The sequence below is a fragment of the Protopterus annectens genome, chromosome 1.part1, assembly GCF_019279795.1.
Source record: "Protopterus annectens isolate FY-2018-M chromosome 1.part1, PAN1.0, whole genome shotgun sequence".
Taxonomy (NCBI): Eukaryota; Metazoa; Chordata; order Ceratodontiformes; family Protopteridae; genus Protopterus; species Protopterus annectens.
In genome coordinates this window covers 997,050,605-997,065,842 of record NC_056726.1, presented here as the reverse complement: position 1 = coordinate 997,065,842, position 15,238 = coordinate 997,050,605, and the positions used below count along the sequence as shown (strand labels likewise).

At 43.8% G+C, this 15,238-nt stretch overlaps 1 protein-coding gene across 1 annotated transcript in view; it reads left to right on the top strand.

The window, feature by feature from the left end:
* The window catches only part of PRPF31 (pre-mRNA processing factor 31), a 518,214-nt gene that overhangs the window by 355,638 nt on the left and 147,338 nt on the right, over positions 1-15,238 (top strand). Inside the window, exon 9 of the mRNA XM_044087556.1 lies at positions 2,996-3,123. Within this exon, the coding sequence (XP_043943491.1) occupies positions 2,996-3,123 (128 nt within the window). The remainder of the gene's footprint in view (positions 1-2,995; positions 3,124-15,238) is intronic.

The window sequence follows — 15,238 nt, the reverse complement described above, 5'->3', positions numbered from 1 at the left end:
AGACTGACACCTGGTGTCAACATCATGGCCTCAAGCTAAATGCCAAAAAGTGCATAGTCATCCCCTTTGGAAAAAACAAATTACCCACAAACTACCACATAGGTAGTAGTCCCCTAAATACGGAAGACGTAATAAGGGATCTGGGGACCCAAGTAGATAGTAAACTCTCCTTTGATAATCACATTGCCAAAGTGGTTAGAAAATCCTTCTACGTGACGCACCTTATCACAAAAGGGTTCGCATCCAGATCAAAAGAGGTCATTGTGCCCCTTTACTCATCGCTTATCAGACCCATCATAGAGTACAAAGCCCCATTTGGGATGCATCTTACAAGACACCTGCAACAGCTGGAAAGACCACATAAGTACCTCACCAAGAGGATCACTGGCCTCAAACAGATGCCCTATGCAGCTCGACTGAAGAAACTCCAGCTGTACTCTGTTGCATACCGCCAACTCAGAGGTGATCTCTGCCTGACATACAAGGCCATGTCCAACCCAGAACTGATGGACATGCTCCACCTAAAGAAAAGCTTATCCCCTCAAGCCATATGCCCTAGGGATCTTAACCTCACCACAACAATAAATAGGACATGCTGGAGGGATAGATTCCTGTCAGAGACTTCCCATGCTTTGGAATAAGATTCCAGTCTACATTAAGCAGAGCACCTCGCTAACACTCAAGAGAAACCTTGACGAGTGGATGGGAAACAAAGTTTTTACCCCGGGGATCACTTCAGTGGCTCTGCTGGACAGAGGCATAGAGAACTAATCTAAGGGGGTGGCGAAAGCCAACACATTCTGGCTAGGCTTATATCTGCCTTCGGGCAGATAGCCTAGTACCTACCTATGAACCTATAATCAAGTCTCTGAAAGCAGACTTTGAAGTAAAAATAGACTCCAAAGCTAAGGATAACAGTTGGGCATTTTTCATTTATGTCCTCATTCTTAAGGGCAACACCCAACAATGTGCAGAATCAGTTGCAGATGGCATCACCTATACTCAGCCGAAAGACATAGGAAATCTGCTGGCTGACAAATTCAGCTCAAATTTCTCTTTCCCATCTCCCCCTATTCTCCCCCCAAAAATACTCTCCACCATTCCACCAGCAATTATCACCAAAGAACAGGTTGTCACTGTGCTCTGTAAAGCTAAAATTGTGGCTTTAATGGGGCTTGACAGTATGCCAATCTGCCTCTTAAATGGCTTAATTCAGGACTTATCAGGCCTTTTAAGGATCTCTGTTTAACCCCTATCTCTAGACTAACTTCCTCCAGATAGAGTGGAGGACAGCACCAGTCATCCCTTAAATTACAGACCCGTAAGTTTGACTAGTCTTGTATGTAAGGCCATAGAAAGAATAATCATGGACCTGATAAATAATGACATAGGAGACCTGCAAACACTGGACCCAATTCATTTCGGCTTTGTCAAAGGCAGATCATGCCTACTGAATCTGTTGGATTTTTTTGAGAAAGTCAAATAGACCATGCATGAGGGTAAAAGAGTACATACTGCATACATCGACCTGGCCAAGGTGTTTGACACAATTCCCCACACTGGTATTATAAATAAACTCTCAAAATTGTGCATAAATCCCTATGTCACCAGATAGCCAATTGCCTAATGGACAGGATGCGTGGTTAAAGTGGATGAATCCAGATCCAACAAGAGGCCATTTACCAGTAGTGAACCACTGGGACCACTCCTATTATGAATATACTTCTCTGAATTTATAGCAAATGTGGAAGACCTCTGGATGACAGTTGGCCAACGACTGCAAGCTGAGAGCAATCATAGAATCCCCCAATGATATAGATATCTTTTGGGAAGACCTAGATCAGACCGATGATTGGTGCCAGAACCATGACCTAAAACTAAATGCAAAAAAATGCATCATCATACTCTTTGGGAAGTCAAAACCCCCTGAATTACAACATCAGTAGCATGCACCTTAGAGTGGACTCCGAGGTGGGGAAATCTAGGTGCGCAGATAGAGAGTAGCCTGAATTTTGACTGCCATGTGTCTACAGTGGTGAAGAAATCTTTTTATGAGGCACAACAGGGTACAGGGAAGTAAATATTGTGGGAAGAAATGGCCAGGGAATTGTTATGGCTAGGCTTGTATAGGCCCTAGGGCCGATAGCCTAGTACCAATCTATGAACTTATAAGTAAAGGTATGGCATCCAGATCCAAGGAATTAGTCCAGCTGTACTCAACCCTCATTAGACCAATAATCGAATACTATGCGCCATTTGGCATGAACATGACTAGGTACTTATAGCAGATGGAGTGCCCTCAGAGGTTCCTCACAAAGAAAATACAGGGTGTAAACATCATGAACTATGCAGGTAGACTAGAAGCGCTATCCCTTTACTCTGTCTCCTACTGACTATTAAGGGGTGACTTGCACCTAACCTACAAGGCATTCAAAAAATCCAGCCCTGATGGAGCTGCTACACTTTGACAAGTTAATCAGCGCTAGGGTTACCCAATCTAGGGATCTAAAGTTTTTCAGCAACTCAAACAAAACATGCTGGAGAGATAGAAATGTGTCTCGGATTGCCCCTTCTTTGGAACAGGCTTCCTATTCACATTAAGCAGAGCCCTTCCCTGGCTCTCTTCAAACACAGTTTGGATCAATGGATGGGGAATCAAAAATTCACACCTGGGGTAGTGCCTGTGTCCCTTATGGACAGGGGTTATCTATAAGATGCTTATTGCACAGACAAAAATACACACCATCCTCTTGACCTAGTGGCCATATATTGTGTAAAAATCTGGTTATATTTACTAGGCTTGTAAGTGGCCTTAAGCCATTAACCAAGTAATCTAGCCATTAACCTAGTCATTTCCTATGAAATTATGAATGTATGAATCTATTATTGTATTTATCTTCAGAGTTAGAAGTTTTATCATTTGCAACTTTATTTGATTTTCTGTCACAGTAGCCTTGAATATGAGAGCTTTTCTGAATAATACTTTCCCTGCTAGGTTGGTTATGAGTTGAAGGAGGAGATTGAACGAAAGTTTGACAAATGGCAGGAACCTCCTCCAGTGAAACAGGTGAAGCCACTTCCAGCCCCACTGGATGGTATGAGGAAAAAGCGAGGGGGACGAAGGTAAGAGAGAAGTGTTACTTTTACACACTCAGAGTGGAAGCTTGCTATCAACTTTTCTTGTGAACGTAGTGATTTTCAGATTTCTTATGGTTTCCTTTATAGGCTTTTTTGTGTCTGTTCTTTTTGTTTCCCCAGCATGTTTATCTACCACACTAAGACGATCATGTCAGGTGCCTATGCCTGCCTATTTAAAGAAGTGTTTTCTGTTTTTTTTTTTTTTTTTTTTTTTGCTCGTTTTGTGGACTCTGTAGTGGTGAAGTATGCATTTAGTCTCCTCCGCATTTTTTTTTTAGTTTTACTGTTTCAGATTAAGCAATGTGCTTAAATGTAAGATTTTAGTGCTTTTTATTATTGCAAATGTGTATAATTTCTCTCAAGAATCTTTTTTCAGATTTATTAATGTATTTGAGATGAGGGATATTTACAGTGCTACTTTTGAGTTCCATGTTTGGTGGTTTTCCTCTTTAAAATGACTTTGCAAGGTAGAATGCAGTTTGATCTGTGAATATTCTGTTCCATGATAATCTTTTATTGTAATTTTCCTTTCTGGGAAGAAACTTGTGTTTTTCTTATCGGAACTTTATGCAGAATAACAGCCTTCTGTATCCAGTATGCCAGTTCTGTGGCATAGAGGAACTCTGTCCCAGATGACCCGGGTTCAATTAGTGGCTTGGTGATTGACAGAGAGGCAGGGAGGAATGACTGTGCCCATCCTGGATGGGAGGGATCTCATCAATGACTTTACCTAAGAGGAAGTGTAGCCTAACGACAGGAGTTACCCTTTGATGTATTTGACAATGATAGGGTGGGGGGATGGTTAAAGGAAGTAGGCAGAACATATAAACGAGAAAAAAAAAACAGGACAGAAACGCAGGCAGCTGAGCCCTCTGGCTGCTGTTAGGATTCATTATGGGTCACAGCAATACCAGAAAAGTCTGGGGGGGGGGGTAAGAGGATAGCTGGTAGACCCAGAATGGACATGGGGCAGAGCCAGCAGGATGAAGTCCGAGGGGACCATAAAAAACTCTGTTGAACATTAGCAGAATGTTGAACTTTTCAATCTGTATAATCTTCAACTCTCCCTTAAATGTAGCATCCATGTACCTTTATTCATAGCCTAGCCCTCAAAAATTCCCCATAAAGGAGTAATTTTAATAATGTGGTCGATCCACCCTAGATGTATATAAAAAAATTACTGACAGATTTAAGTTTTTGGTGATGATTAGTGATCAGCAGTATGGTTTCATGCCAGGAAAGAGCACTACAGATGTGATGTTTGCTCTGAGAATGTTGATGGAGAAGTACAGAGAAGGTCAGAAGGAGTTGCATTGTGTCTTTGTGGATTTAGAGAAAGCATATGACAGGGTGCCTAGAGAGGAGTTGTGGTATTGTATGAGGAAGTCGGGAGTGTCAGAGAAGTATGTAAGAGTGGTACAGGATATGTACGAGGATGTTCTTCGTGTTTCACTGTTGCAGTCATTGCATTTGGGTAATCCTGCTGGCAGGTTGCCCTCATTCGGCCTGAATTCCAAAGTCCTGGGTCCTGCGTCGGCTGCTGTCGCCCCCTCCCTGACGTCCGGTCATCAGGGGTATAAAAGATGTGGCCGATGCCATTTTCTTTAGTCTTACTTGCCACACGATACCTGAAGCAGAAACAGTTCGCAAGTGCTGGTCGGCAGACTCCTGAGATTTTCGTGTTCGAGTTTCAGATCCGAAGTCTTCTATAAAACTAAGTACCACATTGGGGAAACTTTTTTCTTGCTCCAGACCGATGTCAGAAAAAGTTAATTGTATTTCTTGTGGGAAGCAAATACCTCATAAGGATTTTCATTCTTACTGTATTCCTTGCCTAAGCCCTGATCACAACGTTTCTGGTTGTCGGTTTTGTGCTAGATTTAACCAACGCACTATTAAGCATCGGTATGATTTTGCTTTAACTATTTTGGACGCCAGTTTAATTTTCCAGAAATTACCGGAGTTCACAAAAAACACAAAGACAAGGAAAGAGATAGACAACCAAGGCCCAAAACTGGCAACAAAGCTTCTCCTAAGCCAGTCTCCGGTTCGCTGGTCCTCAGTGAGGTGCTTCCGCAGCCCCTGACGCCCGCTACTTTAGAGTCGCAGGCCGCTGCCGACTCCCACGTGGAGTTGGCCATGCTGCTGGAAACTCAAGGTATTGGAGCCTCAGATATTATCCCTTCAGATGGGTCCAGAGCCGCTGAGCAGGCACTGGCTTCTTAGGGGTGTATTCAGACCTAAACATCTTTACATCAAACCGACTACAGCTTCAAAGGCAAAAACTAAAGTACCTTCCAAAGCAAAGAAACAAACTCAAGAGCCCACGTGGTCAGGCCTCTATGCCCAAAAAACAGATGCTCAAAATGGCCGAAGACTTTATTACCTTGATCAGGGGTTCCCATCCCCCTCCTAATAAGAGGCCTAGGCAAGAGACTGACAATGAATCTTCAGATCAGGTTTCCATTTCTTCTGATTCCTCTTCTGATCAGGAATATTCTCTTCCCTCCATGAGGATTCTGATGCTGAAGAATCTATACCTTCAGCTTCTCCTCCTGAGGACTATTCCTTCGGGGAAACCTTACATACCATGAGGGAGCATTTCCACTGGGAGAGCCAAGATTTTTCAGAATCTAAAAATAGGCTCGGGGATTTCCTTTTACTACCTCAACACAAGCCACTAGCCATCCCACCTGTGTTAGACATTGTAGATGATGTGTTTTCGGAGTCTAGTCTTACACCTGACTCCTTACCTCCAGCTCCTGTTAAGCCAGACAGATATTGCAAGGTTCCCAACTCTCATAAATTCCTTTTTAAAAACCCTGTTGCAGACCCAGAAACTATTTCTCAGGGGCCCAAAGGAGTTAAGGCTTCCGCTGCAAAAAACCCTACCCCCCTCTGACAGAGATTCTAGGGCACTGGATAGATGGGGAAAAAAGGTTTACACATCTACTACCTTGGCTATAAGGGCCTTAAACTGTCAGTTTCATATGCTCAAATATCAGCAGCATGTCATGGCATTGCTTAAACAGAAAATGTTAAAATTGGGTTGGGAGGGTGGCCTAATGGTTGAGGTGTTTGCCTTACAAACACAAGGTACAGGGTTTGAATCTCACGGGGGATAATTGGCTAGGCTTAAAATGGCTCGCAAGGGCAGTTAGCCTAGTACTAACCTATGAACAAGGAAATGCAGGATTTATTGCATTCAGCTGAACAAGTTGGAAAGCATACTTTGCAATGTGGTTTTGATTCTTTAGAGGCCTCCTGCAGGGCCGCAGTTACAGGTTCTGTTATTAGGAGGCATGCTTGGTTAAAGTAACAAAATCTGCCTGATCATGTTAAAGTTAAATTATTAGATGCACCTTTACAGCATGATACTTTGTTTGGTGTTAAGGCAGAAGAGGTGTTAAAGAAAATGGACGACAAAGCTAAATCTATGCAAATGGTCAAATATTTTTTTTGCAAGTACAGCCACCTAGGTTTAGTAGACACTGGCCAACAAAGAATTGGTCCTTTCCTGTGCCAGACAGACCTCAAAGGGGCAGAACCAGACGCCCTAGAGGCAGATCCCAGGCACAAGGTTCATTCCGCTCAAAACAATGGGGGGCTTCTACCTCTAAAGTTGGAGAAGACTAATCACAACTATTCAGGAAACAAGTCCCAATGACTTCACCCTGCCTGCACCAAGCACTTATCTCCTGGCAGCACCCTTAGGGGGGAAATTAACACTTTTTTCTCAGAACTGGCACATTATAACCCAGGACAAGTGGGTCTTAATATCGTATTACAAGGCTACAAGTTCCATTTCCATACCCTGCCAAAGGCAAACGGCTGGCCAGATCTGCCAAAAAATCAGTGGGCAGAGGCAAAAAAACAAGTCTCATCCCTCATGGACATGGGGGCCATTCAACAAGTACCTGAGCAAGAGCGGGGACAAGGATTTTACTCAAGACTGTTCTTGGTACACAGAAAGGACAAGGCCTGGAGGCCAATACTGGACCTATCTATTTTGAACACATTCCTGGATATACCAAAATTCAAGATGTTGACTTTACAGCAGCTTCTGCCCATGCTGGGCAAGAACGCTTGGCTGGTGACTTTAGACCTAAAAGAGGCATACCTACATGTCCCAGTCAGACAAATATGCAGAAGATACCTCAGATTCAAGGCTGGCTCAGTGCATTACCAATTTTCTGCACTGCCCTTTGGCTTATCTACTGCACTCAGGGTCTTTACAAAGTGCTTGGCACCAGTAATTGCATTCTGCAGACAAAGAGGAATACAAATATATCCTTACTTGGACGACTGTTTAATTCAAGCAGAGAACAAGGACATTCTTCTACAACATCTGGCGTTTGTGAAGAGACTTCTAACATGCCTAGGGTACACAGTCAGTGAAAAGAAATCAAAACTAGTACCCTCTCAAGAGATAATATTCCTGGGTGCAAGCTTAAATACAACTGCCCAGATGGCTTATCTCACGCCAGACAAACAAAGGCAACTGACTACCTATTTCAAAATGTTGGCAACAAAGGCCCAGTTATCTGCAAGAAAAATTCTGCAGGCTTTGGGCTTCATGGCATCCTGCATCCTACTAACTCCATATGCAAGACTGCATATGAGGAAACTTCAATGGTACCTAAAAAGTGTTTGGACTCAACATTGCCACAGCCTGGAAACTATGATTACTCTCATTCCCTGCCTGCAACAGGAATTTCGATGGTGGGCAAAGGCTTGTCACCAAAACAAGGGACAGCCATTCACATTACCCCCAGCCAGGCAAACACTAAACAAATGCATCAGATTATGCCTGGGGAGCCCACATGGCAGGAAGATGCATTCAGGGCACATGGACCCCAAACCAAATGCATCTGCATATCGAGCAAAAAGAGATGCTAGCAGTTCAAAATGCCCTGACAGCCTTCAAGGACCTACTTCATCAAGGACAACTACTGATAGACAGACAACACCACGGTCATGTGGTACATAAGCAGGGGGGCACACATTCTTACCCCCTTTGCAGACTAGCCATGACCTTGTGGGACACAGCATTGACGTACCAAATACATCTGCAGGCACAATTCCTGCCAGGAAGGAAAAATACTCTGGCAGATGAACTAAGCAGAAACCTCATGGATCCCCACAATTGGCACCTGGATCCACAAGTCTTCAGCATGATAACAAGGAAATGGGGATGCCCGGACGTAGATCTATTTGCCTCCCCTCACAACTACCAACTAAAGAGATTCTGCAAAAGGATTTATCAGACAAGCATGGAAAGTGGACGCTCTATCTTTCAGCTGGAAAAACCTATCTGTATATGCATTTGCCCCTTTGCCTCTCCTCCCCAAGGTACTCCTAAAGGTCAGACAGGAGAAGCCAAGGATGATACTGATTGCCCCAGACTGGCCCCGCCAGTACTAGTATCCAATACTAAGGAGCTTGTCTCAATGCCCAGCATGGACCTTACCTCCGATACCTCATCTACTGTCCCAGCAAAACAATCTGATCCTACACAGGCAACTCAGGACTTTAAACCTGGCAGCATAAGGGATAATGTAGTCATACAAAACACAATTCTCAGTAAAGCTGTGATGGATGTCATTTTGAAGGCCAGAAGGCCTAGTACTAGAAAATCTCATGCTGGAAAATGGAAGAGATTCTGTGCTTGGAACCAGGCACAAGGAACTGATACAGCTGTGCCAAATATTCCTCAGATTTTGCAATACTTAACTGAGATGCTGGACAAAGGTCTAAGGTCTATCTTTTTCATCTATTAAAATGCATGCCTCTGCCATTTCGGCTCATTACAATACAGAGCCACCAATCTATTCTCATCCCTTACTAAAACAGTACCTCAGAGGAGCCAAAAATGTAAGGCCTCTAAGGAGATCACCAATGCCTGCATGGGATCTCAACTATGTCTTGGAAAAACTCACCCTTCCTCCTTTTGAGCCAGCGGCTACTGCTGATATAAAGTTTTTATCTTGGAAAACAGCTCTGCTCCTAGCAATAACTTCTGCAAGACGAGTTTGAGCTTCAGGCACTCATGGCTGTGGAACCTTTTTATCATTTTTTATCCAGACAGGGTGTCTCTGAGGACAAACCCAGCATTTATGCCTAAAGTGGTGTCCAGTGTGGCTCTTAACCAAACTATTTATCTGCCAACTTTTTATCCAAATCCACAGAACAAGGGGGAGCGAATTCTACATTCTTTGGACGTACACAGACCGCTTAGATTCTACTTGGACAGAACCAAAGTTTTCAGAAAGACGGAACAATTACTAGTGGCATATGCTGCAGGATCACAAGGAAAGGCTATCTCAAAGCAGACTATTTCAAAGTGGATAGGCCACTGCATTAGTTTCTGCTACTTATACCATGGCAAGCCAGAGTCTAAGGGCATTAGGCCACATTCAACCAGAGCTGCAGCCACTTCAGCAGCCTTTCTCAGGGGAGTACCAACCAAGGGCATTTTAGAGGCTGCTACTTGGAGTTCAGTGCACACCTTTACAAAGCACTATCATCTACCACTCTACTCTAAATCCAGGACAGGCTTTGCCACTGCAGTTCTGCAGGGCCTCATAGCCGCTGCTAATGCTGTTTAGCTCCAGCCTCCCATCCATAGCTTTGGGACTCTACCCAAATGTAATGACTGCAGCAGTGAAACACGAAGAACATAGTACAGTTATGTACACTTAACATAAATGTAGATATTCAAGTGTGTTCACTGTTGCAGTCCAGGTTACCCACCCGCCATCCCCCTTTTCTACTCATGGAACCTATCTTTCCTTCTCTGATTTATACTACCTATGTGGTGTATTTGCTTGTAGATGAAGGTAAAGTTTTTATTGGTGCATGTATTTATATGTGTATAAATTTTGGCTACCCTTTTAGGGGGCACCTGACATCTGGGGCAAGAAAAACTAAAGCAAATGGCGTTGGCCGCATCTTTTATACCCCTGATGACCTGACATCAGGAGGGGGCGACAGCAGCCGACGCAGGACCCAGGACTTTGGAATTCAGGCCGACTGAGGGAAACCTGCCAAAAGGATTACCCAAATGTAATGACTGCAACAGTGAATACACTCTAACATCTACATTTATGGTAAGTGTACACAACTGTACTGTAGTATGACAGGGGTGAGGTCTGCGGTGGGAGTGGCAGATGCGTTTAAGATGGATGTAGGATTACATCAAGGATCAGCTCTGAGCCCTTTCTTATTTGCAATGGTGATGTACAGGTTGACAGACGTGATCAGAAAGGAGTCCCCGTGGACTATGATATTTGCAGATGACATTGTGATCTGTAGTAAGAGTAGGGAACAGGTGGAGGAGACCCTGGAGAGGTGGAGATATGCTCTAGAGAGAAGAGGAATGAAGGTCAGCAGGACTAAGACAGAATATATGTGTGTGAATGAGAGGGAGGATAGAGGAATGGTGAGGATGCAGGGAGTAGAGATGGTGAAGGTGGATGAGTTTAAATATGTGGGATCAACAGTTCAGAGTAATGGTGAGTGTGGAAGAGAGGGGAAGAAGAGAGTACAGGCAGGATGGAGTGGGTGGAGAAGAGTGTCAGGAGTGATTTATGACAGACGAGTACCAGTAAAAGTGAAAGGGAAGGTCTAGAAGAGGATAGTGAGACCTGCTATGTTATATGGGTTGGAGGCAGTGGCATTGACAAAAAGGCAGGAGTCCGAGCTTGACATGGCAGAGTTGAAGATGTTAAGATTTGCACTGGGTGGATGGACAGGATTAGGAATAAGTATATTAGAGGGTCAGCCCAGGTTGGAAGGTTTGGAGACAAAGCCGGAGAGGCAAGATTATGTTGGTTTGGACATGTGCTGAGGAGGGATGCAGAGTATATTGGGAAAAGGATGCCAAGGATGAAGCTGCTAGGTAACAGGAAAAGGGGAAGGCCTAAGATAAGGTTTATGGATGTGGTGAGAGAGAAGATGCAGAGGACTGGAAGAAATGGAAACAGATGATCTACTGTAGTGACCCCTAACGGGAGCAGCTGAAAGAAGAAGAAGATACACAAGTGTATATATGTGTGCACATTCACAAAAATAAAGGTCTAACTACAGCATCTGTGTGTCTCTTTCTTGTATAATGGAATATAAAAGCACCAAAGTTCACCAGTTTCTAGAATTTATTCACATTTTTATTCTCAAATCAAAGTAAATGAAGTATATCAAAAGCACAGACTGTTTGAAAGTTACCAGATAAGGGCTATAATCTCTTCTCACTGAAATAAAAGGCCAGCAATTCTTCTGAATTTGGATGCTACCAAGCAGCAGGCTGTCCTCTTGGGCTTCTCTGATTCCTTTTAGCATACATCACAACTTCTCACACGAAGTTCTCAGTTGATCTTTCTAGACTGCAGTACTCCACCAAGAATTGATGTTCCACGTTGGTCCCCCCTCCGTGAGAGGCCATAGTCTCTAATTAGATGGGTCTAAGCCCCGTCTTGTACATCATTCTTCGGGTGCTGTTCCTTCATTTAAGCTGGCTAACTAATGCAGCATGCAGCTATGCCAATTCAGTTTTTAAAGTCAGTGTTTGACAGCAGTTTGGCTTAATTTTGTCACTATTTAAATACTGTTCTATGCAATACACATGCATACTTTCGTGAGTGTGTGGATATATATCCACGTGTATATAGATGGCTATAATATATACATATATATATATATATATATATATATATATATATATATATATATATATATATATGTTCCGCACACATACGCGCACACACATTATGAACACACATACACACACACCATGAAAGACCCATCCAAGCTAGAATCTTCATTGTGTAATACCATAAACCACCTGTAGTGAAGGCCCGTGGAATGTATGCAGATAACTTACATTTGGATTGACCCTTTAAGAACATACTAGTGTTTTCAGCTACATGGCTTCTGAATGCCCATGACTTTGTCTTGATAGCTGCATTCAGACTAATAAAGCCAAGCTCCCTGCTCCTGTGTTTGAATTTCTAGCAGACCTTGTTGCATCTCTGCATCAAAACTAATTAACATGCTCTGATTCCCTCTATATCATCATGGGTGTTCAGTGTAGATCACTGTTGCAGTAGGCTAAACTACATGGATCCTACCATGTGACTGACCAGCTTTATAAAGCTAAAGGGTGCCCTCCATGTCTTCCAACTGCCAAGAGATCAAGAAGAGTGCCATATAAAGACAACTGGAGGACAAAGAGATTTAGAGCTTTTTGGCCCAAGAAACATGCTAGTTCTGCAGTCCTTATGGAGCTATTGCCTGTCTGTTAGCAATCTTTCAAGGCAGGGCAGATAAGTTCGCTGTTGGAGAAAACCTTCCACTATATGTACATTTCTCTGAGGAAAACTTGAGCTTTTCTAACTTAAATATAGTGTTTCTTTGAGGAACATTTTATTTTAGGGCTGTCATTGCATTTGTAAGGGAGTTTTATGTGAAAATGCTTACATGAATGTTTATTGCAGAAAGTTTGTCATGTTTTCTGAGTTTGGTGCAGAGTACTGTGCTTGTGGGGGACTTTCAGTGGTTTACTTACTTCACTGCCACTTGTCCTCTACCTTACCTGTTACCAACTTGTCCAAGCTCCAGTGTCATATTTTGAGGTCTCTTTCTTGGGTTACTGATGGAGCAACCAGTGGTCTGTGGTTTTACATTCCCATTTGGATGAAAAAGAAAGTTAGCAAGGAGTCTTTGGGTATCAGGAGAATTCCTGTTGATGCTCTGCTGCTGGGGGGGGGGGGTGACTCTGCTCTGCCCTGCTGCTCATTGTTCCTCATACAACCTTTCTTTCTTTTCACTGGTCCTATTGGTGTAGCAGATACAGCCACTAAAGACTGGAGGATAGCCAAGGCTGCTGTAGAGATGCTCTTGACAGGCAAATGAGAAACATCCTTGTTTGCCTTGGGGGAAGGGGCAGGTGAAGGTTCTTCACTTAGTTGAGATAGTGTATCTCTGTCTGGGATCAGTATGCCTGGTGAGAATCAGGCCTCCCAGGCTAGAACCTTCTCCTTCCTCGGATATCAGTTTTCTTTTGGATAAACTTTCCATGCCACCTTTGGAGCCTACAGACACTGATGACACAAAATTTCTCTCCTGGAAAACTGCCTTTTTGGTGCCTATTGCATCAACTCAGATGGTCTTTGAATTGCAAACTTTAATGTGCACTGAGCCCTTCTTGATCTTTCACCCTGACAGTGTCACTGTCAGACAAATCAATCTCCTATGCCAAATGTGATAACTGAAGTATCTTTGAATCAGTCTATACATCTTCCGGTCCTCTTTCCACAGCCTCAAAACTGGGAAGAGTGCATTCTTTATTCCCTAGATGTTCACAAACAGCTCAGATATTCCTTTGATAAAAGCAAAAACATTAGGAAAACAAATAATTTTTATGGTCTTTGCTAACAGCAACATAGGAAGGCTTATAAGCAAACAAACCATTTCCAATTTGATTTCTAGCTGTTATTTCCTTTTGCTACAGACACCTGGGTAAGCAGCCTCAGAACACATTCTGTTAGAGCTACTGCTGCTGCTACTACAGCCTTTTCTGGGAAGGTACCCCCAAAAGAAATCATGCGAGCTTCCACTAGGTCTTCTGTCCACATCATTTCCAAGCACTACAGTTTATTGATGTGAGAGTGTTCAATCTCGCCGTTTGTTCTTACACATGGGTTCGGAGCTGATCCTCGGCTCCGAGTCGGCCGCTTAGCAAAGCTCTACATCGAGAAGAAGCTTGAGACCAACCTATCTCCCACAATTCCCTCTGCCTTTACCTCAGATCTAGTTTGCCGCTGCAACTGATCACATCATTTGAAGAGCTCTGAGACAACTTCAGATAAGATAAAGCTTTTTTGTATTAGAATTTTCTTATAAAATTCTTAGACTTGTTAGTGTGTGTGTGTGTATGGTCTTTGGTTCTGATCGACTAAATTATTAGTGTTTTTAAAGCACTTATATTTAGTTAGGATTCCTAGGGCCTACCCCACTTACTAAATCTCGGATTCGACTGCTAAATTTATTACTAATCACTTCATATTATTGTTTCTCGGCCTTTGGCTAAGATTAAGTGTAGTGATTGTTAATTTCACTGTTTATTGTGACATTTTTTCCTTAGCATGTCAGAAAAGGTTAAGTCAGGCTTTAAAAGATGTCAGTGCGGACAGAAGATGTCTGTCACAGACAACCATAGCTCCTGTGTCTACTGTCTTGGCCCTCTCCATCTCCAGGAGGACTGCTCCATATGTCATTCCTTTAGTGGAAGGGTCATGACAGATAGGCGCAGGAAGCTTATGGACAGGGGTCTTCTGAAGTCTGCTTTCCAGGAGGCTTTAGATAAGTCAGACCAGACTTCTAAATCTTCGACGGAGTCGAAGACTTCAGAGCCTACGTCATTGGCTCCAAGTTCTTCTTTTAAAGTTCGTTCACCAGTTCCACAGACTTCGGGGCCGAGTATCAAGCTAGTGTCTGTCACCGAGCCTCGGGTCTTGGAACCGGTGACGGAACTGCCACCTCCTGCTCTTTTGAGGTCGGCACCATCCTCAATTCCTTCGACGAGGTCTTCCAGGCCCCTCTCCGACACAGACGTAGATCGTGTGGTGCAGAAGCTGATGGAGAACACGGCCCTGTCCAAACTTATTGCAGTCTCCTCTCAGTTGTTGTCGAGACTCGAAGGCCTTCCTTTGTCTCCATCTGGTCCTCCTCCGAGGCCTACTCAGCCCTCGGAGCCGGGAGACGCTGATCTGCTGATAGTGGAGCCCTTGGTGCCGGAACCGTCTTTTTCTTGGTCGGCACCATTGACCTCGACTCTGTCGGAACCACTCCCGGACTCGCGGAGCCGACGATCTATCCTTGGTTCCGGGACCGAGAGTCGAACCGATGTTTCGGTGCCGACTCTCTCCCTCGGCGCCTTGCATGGATCACCTCAGCTCCGTCCTCGGGGTCGGTGCCCTTGGCTTCTGCGTCGGAGATTCCTCCGCGTTCTTCGGAACCGGGGGATTCCTCGGCTCGGGGTCCGGGGGCCTTCGATCTTATGAGGAAGGTATTGTCATCCCAGACAACTACTTCAGCAGAAGCA